The 14453-nt window shown below is 38.9% G+C and overlaps 1 protein-coding gene across 1 annotated transcript in view; it reads left to right on the top strand.

Annotated features, from left to right (window-relative positions):
- The window catches only part of ADSS1 (adenylosuccinate synthase 1), a 28690-nt gene extending 21450 nt beyond the window's left edge, over positions 1-7240 (top strand). Inside the window, exons 10-13 of the mRNA XM_038179972.2 lie at positions 256-380; positions 2433-2530; positions 3028-3177; positions 3998-7240. Coding sequence (XP_038035900.1) covers positions 256-380; positions 2433-2530; positions 3028-3177; positions 3998-4050 — 426 coding nt within the window. The 3' untranslated portion in view covers positions 4051-7240. The remainder of the gene's footprint in view (positions 1-255; positions 381-2432; positions 2531-3027; positions 3178-3997) is intronic.
- The last annotated feature ends 7213 nt before the right edge of the window (positions 7241-14453 follow it).

Raw genomic sequence — 14453 nt, 5'->3', positions numbered from 1 at the left:
TTAAATAAGTATTGTGGAAATACTAGTGATGGAAATATAAACATCTAGCATGTGAGGGGCTTTACTATCCAACTAAGAAACTCACATTCTAAGAAAACTTGTTTTCATTTCTTATATTCCTTTTTTTTTTCCCACAAAAAAGCCTTGGGATTAAACAACTGTATTTTTCTTGCTATCTGCTTGTATTTGTTTATGTTTTCTTTCCTTGCTATTTTTCAGTGAAATACCATTATCTTTCTTCCTGTCTTTTTGTAGGAAATTGGAGATCTTTTACAGTCCCGTGGCCATGAATGGGGAGTAACAACAGGCAGAAAGAGACGCTGTGGCTGGTTAGATCTTGTCATTTTGAAATATGCTCATATGATCAACGGATTCACTGCGTAAGCATCACAGATTTTGCGCTACATTTGGAAGTGATTATTTTGTGCTTCGCAGAATAAATATGTAGGTAACATTAATATAAGTCAGTAAAGTGTTACATTTTAAGCAATGAAATAATTCACAACAGGCAACTGAAAATTGTCTTAATGATATGATAATTGACAGTGGGCAAATGAAAATTGTCTTTATGCTAATAATAATTTTATCTCCTTAGACTTTTTTTTTCAAACTGAGTGATTTTACATTATCATAAGCATGATTCTTTTTCATATATGTTTTCACTTTGCTTCAGATGACCTTTTTGCATCTGATGTGCTTTTGCATCAGATGACCAGTGTAGTTTGGATTGATATAACAATTTTTGCACAAATTGTTTGCTCTAGTATTCTTGATCCAGTGCTTTCTTATTGACTTATTTAAAAAACAATTGTTTTTGAGTTTTGGTTGGCTCCAGTGGATCAGACTTGTAGGACCCATTCTGCATCATTCAGACACATTACCTCTTTAAGTGAAATAGTTGGGATCACACAGTAGCTGCCACAGCTGGGACAGGTTCATTTGCCTAGAAAGATGGATTCTCATTTTGTATTATAAATACTGCTTTTAATGGTCTGAGCTGTTATTTTAAGGGTGACTGAGTGACTTACTTGGTTGATGAAATATATTTTCAATTATAAAATAATTTGAATGGATGTTTTAAAGGAAAAGTGGCTGTTTAAAGGAATTGGTCTAGACCATAATGCCATCAGGCTAGCTTATGTCTAATGCTGGTAACTATAGTGAGCCATTAATTCAAAACTGATTATCAATCTGTATTTTCAGAAGAAGTTGCATTACAGTTGTGTTCATATAAAGTGTAGACTTACTCTTTGCATTCAGACAAATTGTTCATGTATGCAGGTACGTTACTGTGGGCATTTCAGTATCACATAATCTGAGACTTGTGTTGTTTATGCTGCTAGTACTTAAATGAAACAATACATATAATGATCTCTGTTCGTTAACTTATCAGAAGGGCTTTTTAAATCCTTTTTTATCTTGCTTGAATTTATATTTTGCTTTTGTTAAAGCAGCTCTGGTTTATGTTGGAATATTTCTTAGGAAAATATTATATTTCTTTCCATTTCAGTTGTATACAATCACTTCACTTCCATCAACAGAAGTGTTATGTCTGGTAACTCTGACACTTAAAAACAGGGGAGATGAAATCTTGGGGAAAAAAAGCTGAAGAACTAGCTCTATGTTGCTTCTTTCCCCAAAGTTGGTCTTGTTTAATCATTACATTCAGCATATACTTATTGGGCACATACAGCATGGGCTATATGTGCATAAACTTGGCCAAATCCTTCTCTATTCATGATCAGTCAAGGCCTGGTATATTGTTTCTAGAGGATTTGACTAGTTCTAAAATGCAGTTTTATTCCAATCAGTGACTGTTATGACATCTTATTGAGGTTCCATTTTTGTCTTCCAATGTGGTCATTCAAAAGATGGAAAAGGTTCATTAAACTGATGACACAGATAGCTCAGCTGGAATACTGGAAGTCAGACTGAGATCTTCCTGACTGTACTGAATACAAGCATAATCTGGCATCTAAAACCATGTGAAGTCTGTTTTAAAAGTGTAATTTATTAAATAAGCTTGTCTTATAGTTGTGAATCAGGAAGAATAACAGAATTAGTTACTGTTGGTGACATAAAGTGACGTGCCAATGTACACACCCAAAATAAATCCAGTAAGTAGCACTTTTAAACAGTCAATTTGTATTTTAATACAAAGAACTGAAAACTGTGCACCTGTATGAGCAGCCAAGCATTTGGAAACACATCTTAGTAACTCAGTCATGTATTCATCCCAGAGGCATGAATTCAATTAATAATGTTCATATTTGTGTATTTTCTGCTACTGAGTTGGATCTCTAAATACAGAGCTAGGGGGAAAAACAGACAAATAAACAAAACAAAACAAAAGACAGGTGCAAAGGATTGAAAAGGAAGATGACTGAGATATTCATCATGTGTATGACTTTAACCAATGTTTTTCTGTGCAGTTTGGCCTTAACAAAGCTGGATATTCTTGATGTCCTCGATGAGATTAAAATTGGTGTTGCTTACAAATTGGGTGGAAAAAGAATTCCATATTTTCCAGGTATGCTATCAAACATCTATGTTCATTTTTCTCTTTCCTGCCTGTTAAGTTGTATGTGTTGGGAAAGACTGATTCTTGAAGTTAGGCTTGATTTCTTTTTTTTTTTTTTTAAGACCCCGTTGTAGAAATTTTATTATGCGCCTGTGTGCAAATCTGAACCAAAATTGGAACTATTCTAAACTTCAAGTAAATTATTTCCTCAGGAATACTGCTGTAGTTTACTGACAACATAGAGTACATCTTAAGGTTTTGACAAGAGGAAACTGGATTACTGGGTCCTCTTGAATCAAAGTTATCTTCCCAACTAACAGAAATTAATCTAAATTAAGAATGATTTAACTAACCAGCCATTAAAAATCCTGTGAGATTTAGTTTGTTTGTTTTCATTTATCTATTTTTAAGTGTTGTCAAAAAATCTTATTGGTCAAGAACCATAAGTGTGCTCTGTTAAGGTGGAGTAACTAAACTCAACTGTGATGAAAATTCTTCACCCACAGCTAATCAAGAGATATTACAAAAGGTGGAAGTAGAGTATGAAACAATGCCTGGGTGGAAGACTGACACAACTGGTGCACGAAAATGGGAGGACCTCCCACCCAAGGCCCAGAATTATATCCGATGTGTGGAAAACCACGTTGGAGTGCCAGGTAAATCTTTCTGCAGATATACACATGAGAATGCTACAATACACAAAAAGCTATGTCAATGTACGCAATTCATTAGTCAGGGAGTGGCCTGATTTGGGCAAGAGGTAATGAAAGTGTCTGTGGTTAGACTGGTGATGGTAAATGACACCTTGCCAAGAAGGTACAAAGGGTGATGTTCTCCAGACTGCAGCGTTGCAAGCAACTACAAGCTGCTGCTGACAAGAATTTATGCAGAGGAAAGATGAACACATACTGTTCTTGGCAAAGTGCTGCCTTCTGACAGTGAAAACTTGGGAAACTCTGCGCCATGCTTCAGTGCATAGTTAGTCTAATGTCCTTCCTTCACTAGTCTCTTAGTTTTGCTTCGTGCACTGCATCACTGTTTGAACATAGACTTCTCTCTACTTTTAATTTTTGGCCCTTTTCCACACTTCTCGGTGTAAGGAGATAAATGTGTAATGGGTACATGACTATTTAGCCTAATTCTTCCACTTGGGAAAATGAGAATATTAACAGGTGTTTAGCTATACATCGTATCACTCAAGACAGTGAGAGTTAAACCTGCAACAAACAGGCTTGACCTTCTCTTAGATCTTCCATCTGCAACACTTTAATTATTTTGTGCCTTCTGAATGCAGTATGTTGTGCATCTAGTCTGCTAGTGCAACAGAAGTAAAGTATTTTTGGATGGTAAAACTTCCTGGCAATGTATTTCAGCATAGAGTTGGCTAGTTTGTTTTGAAGCATAATAAAACACTACCATTCATTCATTGTATTTACTCTCAGTAAATCTTCTAATAGATGTTTTTTTCTTCCCTAGTCAAATGGGTCGGAGTTGGAAAATCAAGAGAGTCAATGATCCAGCTGTTTTAAACAAAGGAAGAACTTCAGTGATGAGAAGCACAGTTCAGTGTTCATCTGTTCCTTGCTGCTGCTTCTTCAAATGGAGATGCTATGTAAAACCAAAATGTTCTTCTAGGAATTGAATAGAAACAAAATACATATTCTGCATTGTACCATTTTATTTATCTTAAATGTCTCAGTACATTCACTGTAAAATCTACTTGGTGGCCATCATCAAAAAAGTGCATAACAAAATAAGGAAAATATATATTTTAATTTGAGCCATGTTGCTATTTGAAAGACATCCAGAGTTATTCCTTCTTGCTGAAGCTGCTATTAAGCCTTTTCCAGCAGTTACTGGGTGACTTTAGAATTGTGAACATTGCATTTATTCTTCAGGTGTTAAAAGTCTGTGTCTTTAGATTGGCAGTAATAAAAGTGACACCATGTACTTAGAGTGTAGGATTATACAGATTTTCAATTTATAAAATACAGTAAACTTAGGTAGGTATTTTTGACTGCACAAAGCAAAGCAAATACAATTATCTACAATTTTTATATAACTATTTTTTTAAGAGCCCACTGAAATGTATGGAGAGAAGCTAAAATATTTTTATCACAGAGCCTATTCTAGTAACTGAAGTGACATCTGCAGAGGGGCCAAGCTGGAGAAAGTTGACCTAATAATTCTTTAAAATACCCTGTGTACTAACAGGCAGTCCCTGTGGAGACTGTCAGATGTGCAGTCTTCATTTTATGCAGTAGGTAAGGAGTGAATGAAGATGGAAGGAAAAGTCCTCAGGGTACAAAACACATGGGGAGAGTGGAGCCAAAGCAACACATGTTTTCTCAGCGAACCTGAGATATTTCTTCCTGCTAATGCAGTGATAGTAATTTCCAAAGTTTTACTGTAGCTATCTGTTGAGGAACTTGGGACTTGCAGCTCTGTATGGCACACTTGCTTCCACAGCTCCTATGTTTCCAAGAATAAATCAATGCATGACTTAACGATGACTGCTGCAGTATTTACACCCCTCACACATTTTGACCTTCCTCAGCAAAATGTAATACCTAATAATAGAAGGGGATGACATATGGCAGCCAGGGTTCAGATGTGTAGAAGCCGTGGAGAAGTCCCCAGAATCTTCAAGAAGGTTGGATTTCTTTGTGGAACTTCTATAATGGCTATATTGCAAGAGCTCTCAAAAAAAGACCTACCTCTTGTAGAGGAAAAAGAATACACTAGAAGCTGAGTTATTCCATAACTGGAATTTTCAGAGTAGTTGTTTCTTTTCTATATATGTCTCAGAGAGCTATAACAATATTTTTGTATCATTCCCTGAGGCTGTGGAAAAAGGCATCACAACCAGTAATGTCATTATGTAGTGTGTGAAAATAATCCCTTTTCTGTGATAGTAACTCAGAGGATACAAGGCAATAACATTGCATCAGAGATAGGGAGAAACAAAAACCTATCTTGTGTAGTTCATGTTCAAAATCATTTGTGTTAAGAAACAATTGCAAAAGTACTGGCATAAGCACATAGCATGCACTTACTTTAACTCTTTACAGATGTGTTGCTGCTGGTAGGGCAGAATTTTTACACCTCTCTCTGCAGTACAGTCTCTTCCTACCTGATTCACCACAGACTATAGCTTCATGCCTTAATCAAATACTTAACATCTAATAAAAAAGGTCTGAATCCAGAATTCAGCCACAACTTCTTTGTTGGTCTTCGACAAGTCATTTAATTTATATTACTGTTTTTCAAACTGTAAAATAGCAATTAGGAAAACTTCTACACCTATTTTACACTATTTTTCAGAAGTCTGTGAGTCAAGTCCTGCAGTCTTTGCTCTAACATACACGAAGAACCTCTACCCTTCATATTTATGACTGCTCTTATGGAAGAGCAATGAGATTTCTGACCTTATTTAATGTTTGCAAAGCACTCATGAAAGGTGCTTGATAAGTGCTAATTAGTCCAAGCACTGTGAAATGTATATCATTTATATGAGTTAATTTAAGCATAAGGATGCTTGGAGATACAGTAATTAAATTTTGTTTTCATGTGGCTTAACCTTGTGACATTGTCCTACTGGATGGTCTAGATCTATTCCTTTTCTTGGCGTCATCTTCATGAGTGCATTTGTGTTAGGGATGGATGCTACATTTAAGCTTTACTTGATTTATAAACTAAGTCCACAATGAGTAACAAGCCACTTGGTGCACTGAATAACTGGATTAAATCTGAGGGGAGTATTTGGCATATTAAAAAGAAAGAAAAAAACAAAACTTTTTTTGCCTTAATTTTCACAAGATTACTCTCTTGTTCACCTAATCTTTCATTTTCCAGTATTTTTTTCCATTAAGTCTCTGTTAGATCCACATTGCCTGTATTTGCATTCAAGGTTTCTTCAGAAACACAGCGATGTTGACAATGGACTTGATACAGTAGACAATTATCCTGTGCCTTACTCTGTTGCAGTAAAAATAATATCATGCATTTCATTTCACAGCATGTTTTTTTTAAAAAAATGAAATTTTACTCCTACTGAATTTCACGTGTTGTCATTGCATTAAATGCGAATAAGTTCAGGCTTTTATTGAAAAGCTCTCTAATCTACTGAGTGACATGATGCTTGATAAGATCTTTTTAAATGTAAAGCTGTTTTCATTTGGGCCATTTCCCATTATTTTTTGGATTATTTTTTAGGAATTTCATTTTAATAACAATCACTGTGATGAATTTGACTTCTTCTTTCTCCCCAATTAAATGCAGTAATAATGACTGAAATAGGTTGACGCATCATCCTGTGAGATATCTTGATGGAAGAATAAGGGTAAACGTCTACCAAAACAACACAATTTGTTGTAAAAATTAAAGTTTTTAAAAAGCAGCAATTACTGATTCACTCATGCACATTAATATATTTGACATATTTGCTCACACTTACCCTTATAACGTGGCCTTCTTAGTCAGGTGTGTGCTTCTTAACACGTGCAGTATAAGATTTTGAAGCTTTTGTAATTTTTAATTTGGCTTTCTATGGTCTGACAGTTCTGGCATGATGCACTTTATAAAAGGAAAGAAAAGCATTTCCATAGTAATGTGCAAACTATGCTTACATCTTTCCCTCTATGCAGATTTTTCAGATGAATTTTGGATCCACACCTGTTATTTTGTCCTGGAAGACACATTAAAATCAATTTGAAGTAACAGTGCTTGCGCTCTCTCTCTCCTTTTACTTTTACAAAAAGCACTTCATACAAAAAATTGATTCAGTATTTCATGCATTCTAGAAACTAACTAACAGCACTACTGAAAGAATGGATATTTTCTTTCAGTCTATGAGGAAAAAAATCTCAGTATTTGGATTTTTTTATTATTATTATTATTTTATTACATATTCTATAAACTTGATCAGACTCCTTTTCAGAAACTGGGCGGTGATCCACCTTTACTGATGCAGAGTCAAGGTTCTCTTCAGTTGTCTCACATGGATGAAGAATGGTTTTACAACGAAGCAAAACATTTCCTTTCTGCATCAATTAGGAAACGCACAAGTGTGCTTTCTGTAACAGATGGCTCAGAATAACTCAAGTGAATTCTATCAACATTCACTGTACTAGAAAGGAATGGTAGATATCAAATCTGCAATGTGTAAGGGCTTCAAACAAGTCATGTTTGGGCTTTTCAGAAGCTTTGATAGAAATGACTCTTCTCATCTATTTCAGAAGCATTTTAGAAGGAGCCTTGAATTGCAGGTGAGTGACCTGTCCAGCAAATGAGAGCAGGCACACAGGAGAGGTAAGGGACCTGCACAGCTAATTAACTAATGTTTCTTCATTTCCTTTGCATTGGTTATATATAAATTCCTGTAGAATGATGCTTGATTGGTAGCCAACACATCTGAGGCAGTTTGATCAAACTCCTTGTGACACTGGCATCACTCAAGGCAAAAAAAATAAAATAAAAAATCTGAGTAAGTATCTGCTGAAATTCCCTGCTGGGCACGCACTCTGTTTTGTTGCTGGTCCATCTGTTGTCTATCAGCTGGAGAGCAGAGTCTTAAGGCTGGGAGGGAGGGAAGAAGGTACACAGCATGGTAAAAATGGGAACAGTGGGACCGTCTGGCCATTGTAGCACTGCAATTAATATCACCTCTCTGCTTGTACCCACTTCCAGTAACAATTTATATGGAGTCAAGCCTTAGCTGGCTCCTTAAGCCTCATGGAAATAGCCTGGTTTCCTAATATTTAATGTCTCATTTCCATCAGAAAGCCAATTTCAAGTTCTGGATGTTTGCAAAATGGATGAACTGACATCGCCCTTTTAACTAAGCATCAGGCAAGAAAGAAAAATACTGCTCCAACCCTATTATCTTTAGAAGAGGTCCCTATTTGCAGTGCAGGTGTTCTATCAAGGGAGCAGCTCATGGATTTGTTGGCTACTAAATATAGGAGAGTTTATTTGTGTTGGTTTCATGTCTTCATTAGATCTGTGTTGCCAATTAAAAAGAGGGTGCCTGAGACGTGGAGCTGCTTGGCTGTCACTGTCCTGCACAGGATCCGTGGTGTATGAGGAATGCACGGTGCAGCCTGCTTCGTGGAGGTGAGAAACTTCTCCTTTTCCTTCCCAAATAACAGGTCTGTCAAAAAGAAGCTCTGGGAGGGAATACCATGCAGAAACTCCTTCCTCTTGCTTTTACTCTTTGTGAGGCTGAACTTTTACATATTGCTCAAGTTTAAAGTGAAACATCATCCATGCACGTATCAGTCATAGGGACATTTAAAGACATTTAAAGAAGTAAAGTCTGAATAAGAATTTCAAGATTTACCTTTCAATTTCCTATATCTTCACAGTGATCTAGTTGTTCTAAAATACCTTTGTGTGTTACTACTCTCTGTTCATTTCTTCAGTAGAGACTGCGTTAGATATTTGCCTGTCAGCCCTGTGAGACTGTCCAGAAGCAAAAAAAAAAATATATCAGGAAAGGAGATGTTCTGTAAACACAAAGTGTTTATAGCTTCCTTTCATATATCAAAGTTTGGCCAGCAGCTGCATTTTGCAGTGGTTGGAAGTAGTACACGCTTTAAAACTGTCTACACAAATGTCTTTGGCAAGGAAATGTCCTTTTCAGGAAAAAAAATAACACTTGTGCATTTGAATGGTCTTGCAATTGAGATATTGTACCCTTACATGTACATTGACAGGCATTGCCTTGTAGAAGTTGAGCCCGTGTACTGGAGTTTGCATTGCCTCTAAATAGTGCCTCAGACAACAGCGTTAGGTTTCAGGAGACACCTTCCCCATGCTTGGTAAGTGACAAAGTGCTCGGAGAGTGTTTGGTGGCTGCTGAAATCCTTAAAATGCCCCGGACAGAAGAACTGGTGATTTGTTTCTTAAGAACCACAGAACAGCCAAGTACCCTGACAGCAGAGATGGCAGTATGCATCTTCATCTTCCCCTTAATCAGACAAAACTTTGAGGTGAGCTGGGCCTAATTCTCCAAATGTGTGGAAAAGGCATTTGCTGCTGAGGTTTGGGGAAGCCTGGCTGGCCTGTGAATAGGCAACTGCTGTGCAGGGGTGCTGCAGTGAACCTTTGGTGCACGTGGCAAAACAACAAACTGGATACATACAGTGTATTACCAGGCACTGTCATAGAAAGGTATTTAGTGATGTTTTTTGCTTCTGGAAAGGAAATCCTGAGTCACGAGCCTATTGTATTTAGAGTCATGTTTCTGCTGAGAGTCATGAACCTGTGCCATGCTCTGCCATGCATGGAAACCCGGCCTGTGATGAGGGAAAACATTTTGAACTGGGAGGAGTGGCTGCCAGCAAAAGGCAATGACCTTGATAAGCTTGAGGGCTGGGCAACAAAAAGCTCATGAGGCTGGGGCAGAAGAACAGGGTTCCCTGCATCTCGGTACAGATGGAAGCACCTGGCTGAGTGGCAGCTTCACTAAACATCACCTGGGCTTTACAGCAGGTGCCAGGCTGGGCATGAACCAACAATGAACAATGAATCTTGAATAAACCAAACAGCATCCTGGGCTACAACACCAGGAGGATAATGGCCAGGAGATCGAGGGAAGTTATTTCCAGTTACTTGTGCTGGTGGGTATATAATACCACTCAGCCATGCTGACAGTCCGCTGGCATCTGTTGCAATGTTTTGTGTCCTTGGCAAATGGGTGAAGAAGAACTGGACAGTCAGGTAAGATGATGGGCCATGCTTATTTCCAGAAACGGCCTCACTACAGGTAAGACTAGCAATTCCCAGTGCACAGTCACACATACATCAGTACTACAGTTACAGCTTTACTGCTTACGTAGCACACTACAGCATCAAAAATAGGCAATGCTGGTCAAATTCAGAGCTTTGCATCTTGTACCTCAACATTTGTTTGCTTCACTTAACCCAGCCAGGAAGGCCATGTGCAGACTACAGAGTCTAGATCATCACCCCTCAAATTGTCAGCACAGTTTTTTCACTGTCTTCTTTAATAGTATTACAGTTGGTGTCCTCAAAAAAATATGATACCGTTCCCAATTTGAAAGATTTATTAAAGACATTTCTTCCCGCCTTGCAATCACATACATGCATTCTTTCAGAATTCTGGATTGCATTTTGTATCTGTACCAACAGAGCTGTAATCATGTCTTTGTCAGGTAAAATGTAGTTAGAAGACATTTATTGGATAAGTTTGCAAAAGATTTGCCTTGCCATTCTAAAACAACATTATGTTTCTCTCCATAAATTCTAAAGATTACTGGAAAAGGTAACCAAGAGATCAAACCCATGTTTTAGGTTAGGATTTGTTCCACTGATTTTGAGCATGTACATTCTGCAGACAAGATCTACTTGCCTACATTGAGTAGTGAAATAAATTTGGGGGCTGGACAAAAAAAAAAAAACGTCTCCAACTTTGCCAGAAGAACTGAAGTTGGAGTAAAACAGCAACAAACTCCTGCAGAACAGCGCTGGGTGCTGAACTCAGCCAAAAGAACTACCAGGGACCCAGACAAGCACTGGAGGGCAGTGAGCTTTGAAGAGGAATATCAGGCTACCCTTCCACTGTTTCATCAATGCCAACCTTGCAGTTCTACATTTGCACCAGATTTAGTGATGATACATTTATAGGGTAGCTTTTTGTAGAGTCTAGGTCGCTGTAAAGAATCAGGATTAGGGGCAGAGGCAATGCTGGATGTCTTTGCCATCAATCTGGAGATCTTCCAAATCTTGAAGATGAGAAAGTTACAATAGAAGATAAGAATACGCTGTTGTCTGTCTCATCACTATCTTTTCTGAAATTCTGGTGCAGAAAAACAAAAGACAAAAGATTAAAAAAAAATAATCAGCACAGATAAGAAACAAAAGCAGAAAATGGCAGGAATGTAGTGAACGTTAAGTATACAGAATATGATGCATTTCAATATACACAACAAAAGGTCAAGTGGAAGAAATAAAAGATGCTCGCTAAGGCATTACAAACAAGATAAGACAATTTGCCTATTAGAGATAGCTTTGCATGAGATTACATGGTTAAAAAAACAAAGCTGGTCCTGCTGGAAGTCTGAGCCCTACGTAAAATGTACTGATGATTTCCATCCTGGGGAAACGCCAGCAGCACAGAAAAGTCTCGATTAATTGGCACCCTGGATAGCAGGCCTAGGACTGGATGTTACTTTTACAGCTCGTAGCACACCACTTGTGCAAACTGCTCAGCAGAGAGCAAAGAGACAGAATGAGTGCCTTGAAGACTTCCCAGTGTAAACAGCTTCCAACCCAAAAGGCTGTACAAAGAAAACGTCCAGGTTAGCCCTAGTGATGGTTGCTGTGGCTGTGCCATGTTATCTTGGCACTGTTTGGACACTTGCTTTGACTCCGTGCAGTTTCTGTTTTCCAGACGGAGATCCTCTCTGCCCAGGGTTGACAAGATAGTCACACAAACTTAAAATAAACATGCTTTGTGGGCTGCTGCTGTGGAAGCGCCTGTAATACCTCATGAGCGCAGTGCCTGCTCCTTTGCCAGCACGTGCCAGTTCTGTCCTTTGGGGCTGAATGGGTGCACCTTGAGCTGTTCCAGCTAACAGCTGCTTTAGGGAGTGAATAAAGGAGAGCACGTGAGGCACAACGAAAAGCACTGTCCTGAAGCAAGGCTTCATTCCACAAAATAACAAGGCTGGGTATGGACTGAGTGCAGTGCGGAGGCAGAGAGGTTTTCCTGGCCCTCCCCATGCCATGTGAGGAGGAGGAGGAAGGTGTCGTGTACTGTGTGGGACTGGTGAAAGGGCAGAGGTACCTGCACACACCAAGTCATGGAACAGCTCTTCTTGGACTACAGTTTAATGAATTTTTGCACAGTCTCTTAGAATTAGATAAAAAACATTGTCAGCTCTAGAGGAAGAAACCACCCCTCTAGATCAGTAACAGCAGTTATTGCTGCCCGAGCTCAGTTGGAAGACGTGGGCATGAGGTTGCTCTCACGTCCAGACACTCATTCAGCCTCATACAGGGGCTGGTTACATGCTGTGGTTTCATATCCGCACAAAACACGTGGATGTGCATTGCTAGTGGGTCCTTCATTCAGTACCCATTAAGTGTGTGTGTGGTGGGCATGCGCGGGCTGTTTCATACCCAGCTGTGTGGGTTTGGGGGCTGTCTTTCTTCTTGATAGATTGAACTGGAAAGAGGCAAACTGAAAGGAAACTGTGTACAGCAGACAGGCAGACACACAACTTGAAAGGCCAGCAGCAACAATAAAAACTGGAAAGCAGCCCCTTTGTACGTGCTGTCAGCAGAGCAATCACACCTTGTAACAGCAGTAGCAGCTTGCAGAGTGCCCTCTAGTGTAAGTGGGACCTTCAAGTATTTTGGTCTGCTGAGCAAAACTGGTCTGTCTCATAGGAATATGCTATGAAGTCAGCCGTGCCGTGCTAATTTAGGTGCCAGGGTGGCAGGGGCTTGGCTTAGCAGCAGCATGCTTCAAGAGCCAGCCCTTAATCCTGCTCCTCCCTGGCTTATCAAATGCTTTTTGATGTGCGAAGCGACTCATCAAGATTAGGACGTGAGCTGTGTTGCTCACTGGTCATAGTAAAATGACACGTGGCTGTGTGCTGGCACTCGCTCACAGAGGATGTCTGAAGGGTGCAGCCCTTTGATAGGGGCTGTAAACGGGTTGTCTGGTAGGGCTGGCAGTGTGATACGGAAATAAAAGGGCACAGAAGAAAGGAAGCAGCCCTGAGCCATTCTAATAAAAACAGGTGTGTTTGAGACAGTTTTATTATCTTTGAATCCCTACTGCACATCACAGGAAGAAGAGCACGGTGGGGCTGAGGGCATGGGGTGTGGTGTTATACTTCAGTCCTGTGCAGGAAACACGTGTGCATCCTGATCCCAATATATGACCTGCCCCAAAACAGGCTGTGTATGGCATATGGCCACCTACAACCACTGCTGTAATATGCGTTCTACCTAAAAGAATTTCAAGATTATTCGTTTCACCGTTTTATCGTGAAAAAGAACTAGAGAACTGGCCAAAATGCTCTCCTTTTGCATCAGTACAAATTGAGAGGAACCATTGAGGAAACTCCTGATATACAGCTGTGTGTACACACAGCCCCACCTCTAGGTATAGTGTTCTGATTTTTTTATAATTGGCCTAATAATGAAAGAATAAATGGGGATTTTTATTACAAATACATGTAGGGGAGGGCTTTGGCATAAAAGAAGATGGAGAGAAGGTTGAAATATTTTTAAGGCCCTCCAATGCTTATAAGAGCCTACTATTAGACCCTTAGAATGACTTAAAAGCTAGTATAATCTTCTGGATTGCTATTTTTCTGCCATCTGTTCCTAAAATTGAATACTTTAACTTGTTACAGTAAATGGATAAAGGTTGTTTGCAAAGCAAGGCATAGACAGGAAGATTGGACTGATGAATATTTAGATTCACAAAGCCAAATCAGACATTGGGAATATTTAGTCTGACACTCTAACTAAAACACAAGGCAGAATTTTCCTCCATTTATTCTTTTCCAAATGCATAAGTTCTTTTCCCTTTAAGAAAGCATCCGATTCTGATTTGCAATGTTTGCAATTTACACTGTCTGTGATTTCTATTCCAGACTACCCGTTTATTTCTATTACCAAAAATTACATTTTGGAGTAGTTGAAAGCATGGGCAGACAGGCAAACATTTACCTTGATTGTGTTACTGAAGGATCAGAAACAAAATCATCTCTTAGTGCTTACTGGAGTACCGAAAATCTAAATCTGCTCATTTTATAGGCAAAGTCTATTGTAATTAGGGTTTATATGTGATGTTTACTTAAATTTGTCTTGGTATGAAAGGAACATTGTGCCAGTCTTTACAAAGGGATCTCCATGATCCTGAGGACTAACCTCAGGCAGGTTCAGGCAA

Source organism: Anas platyrhynchos, chromosome 5, assembly GCF_047663525.1.
Source record: "Anas platyrhynchos isolate ZD024472 breed Pekin duck chromosome 5, IASCAAS_PekinDuck_T2T, whole genome shotgun sequence".
Lineage (NCBI taxonomy): Eukaryota > Metazoa > Chordata > Aves > Anseriformes > Anatidae > Anas > Anas platyrhynchos.
This window is presented reverse-complemented; position numbering and strand designations above follow the sequence as displayed.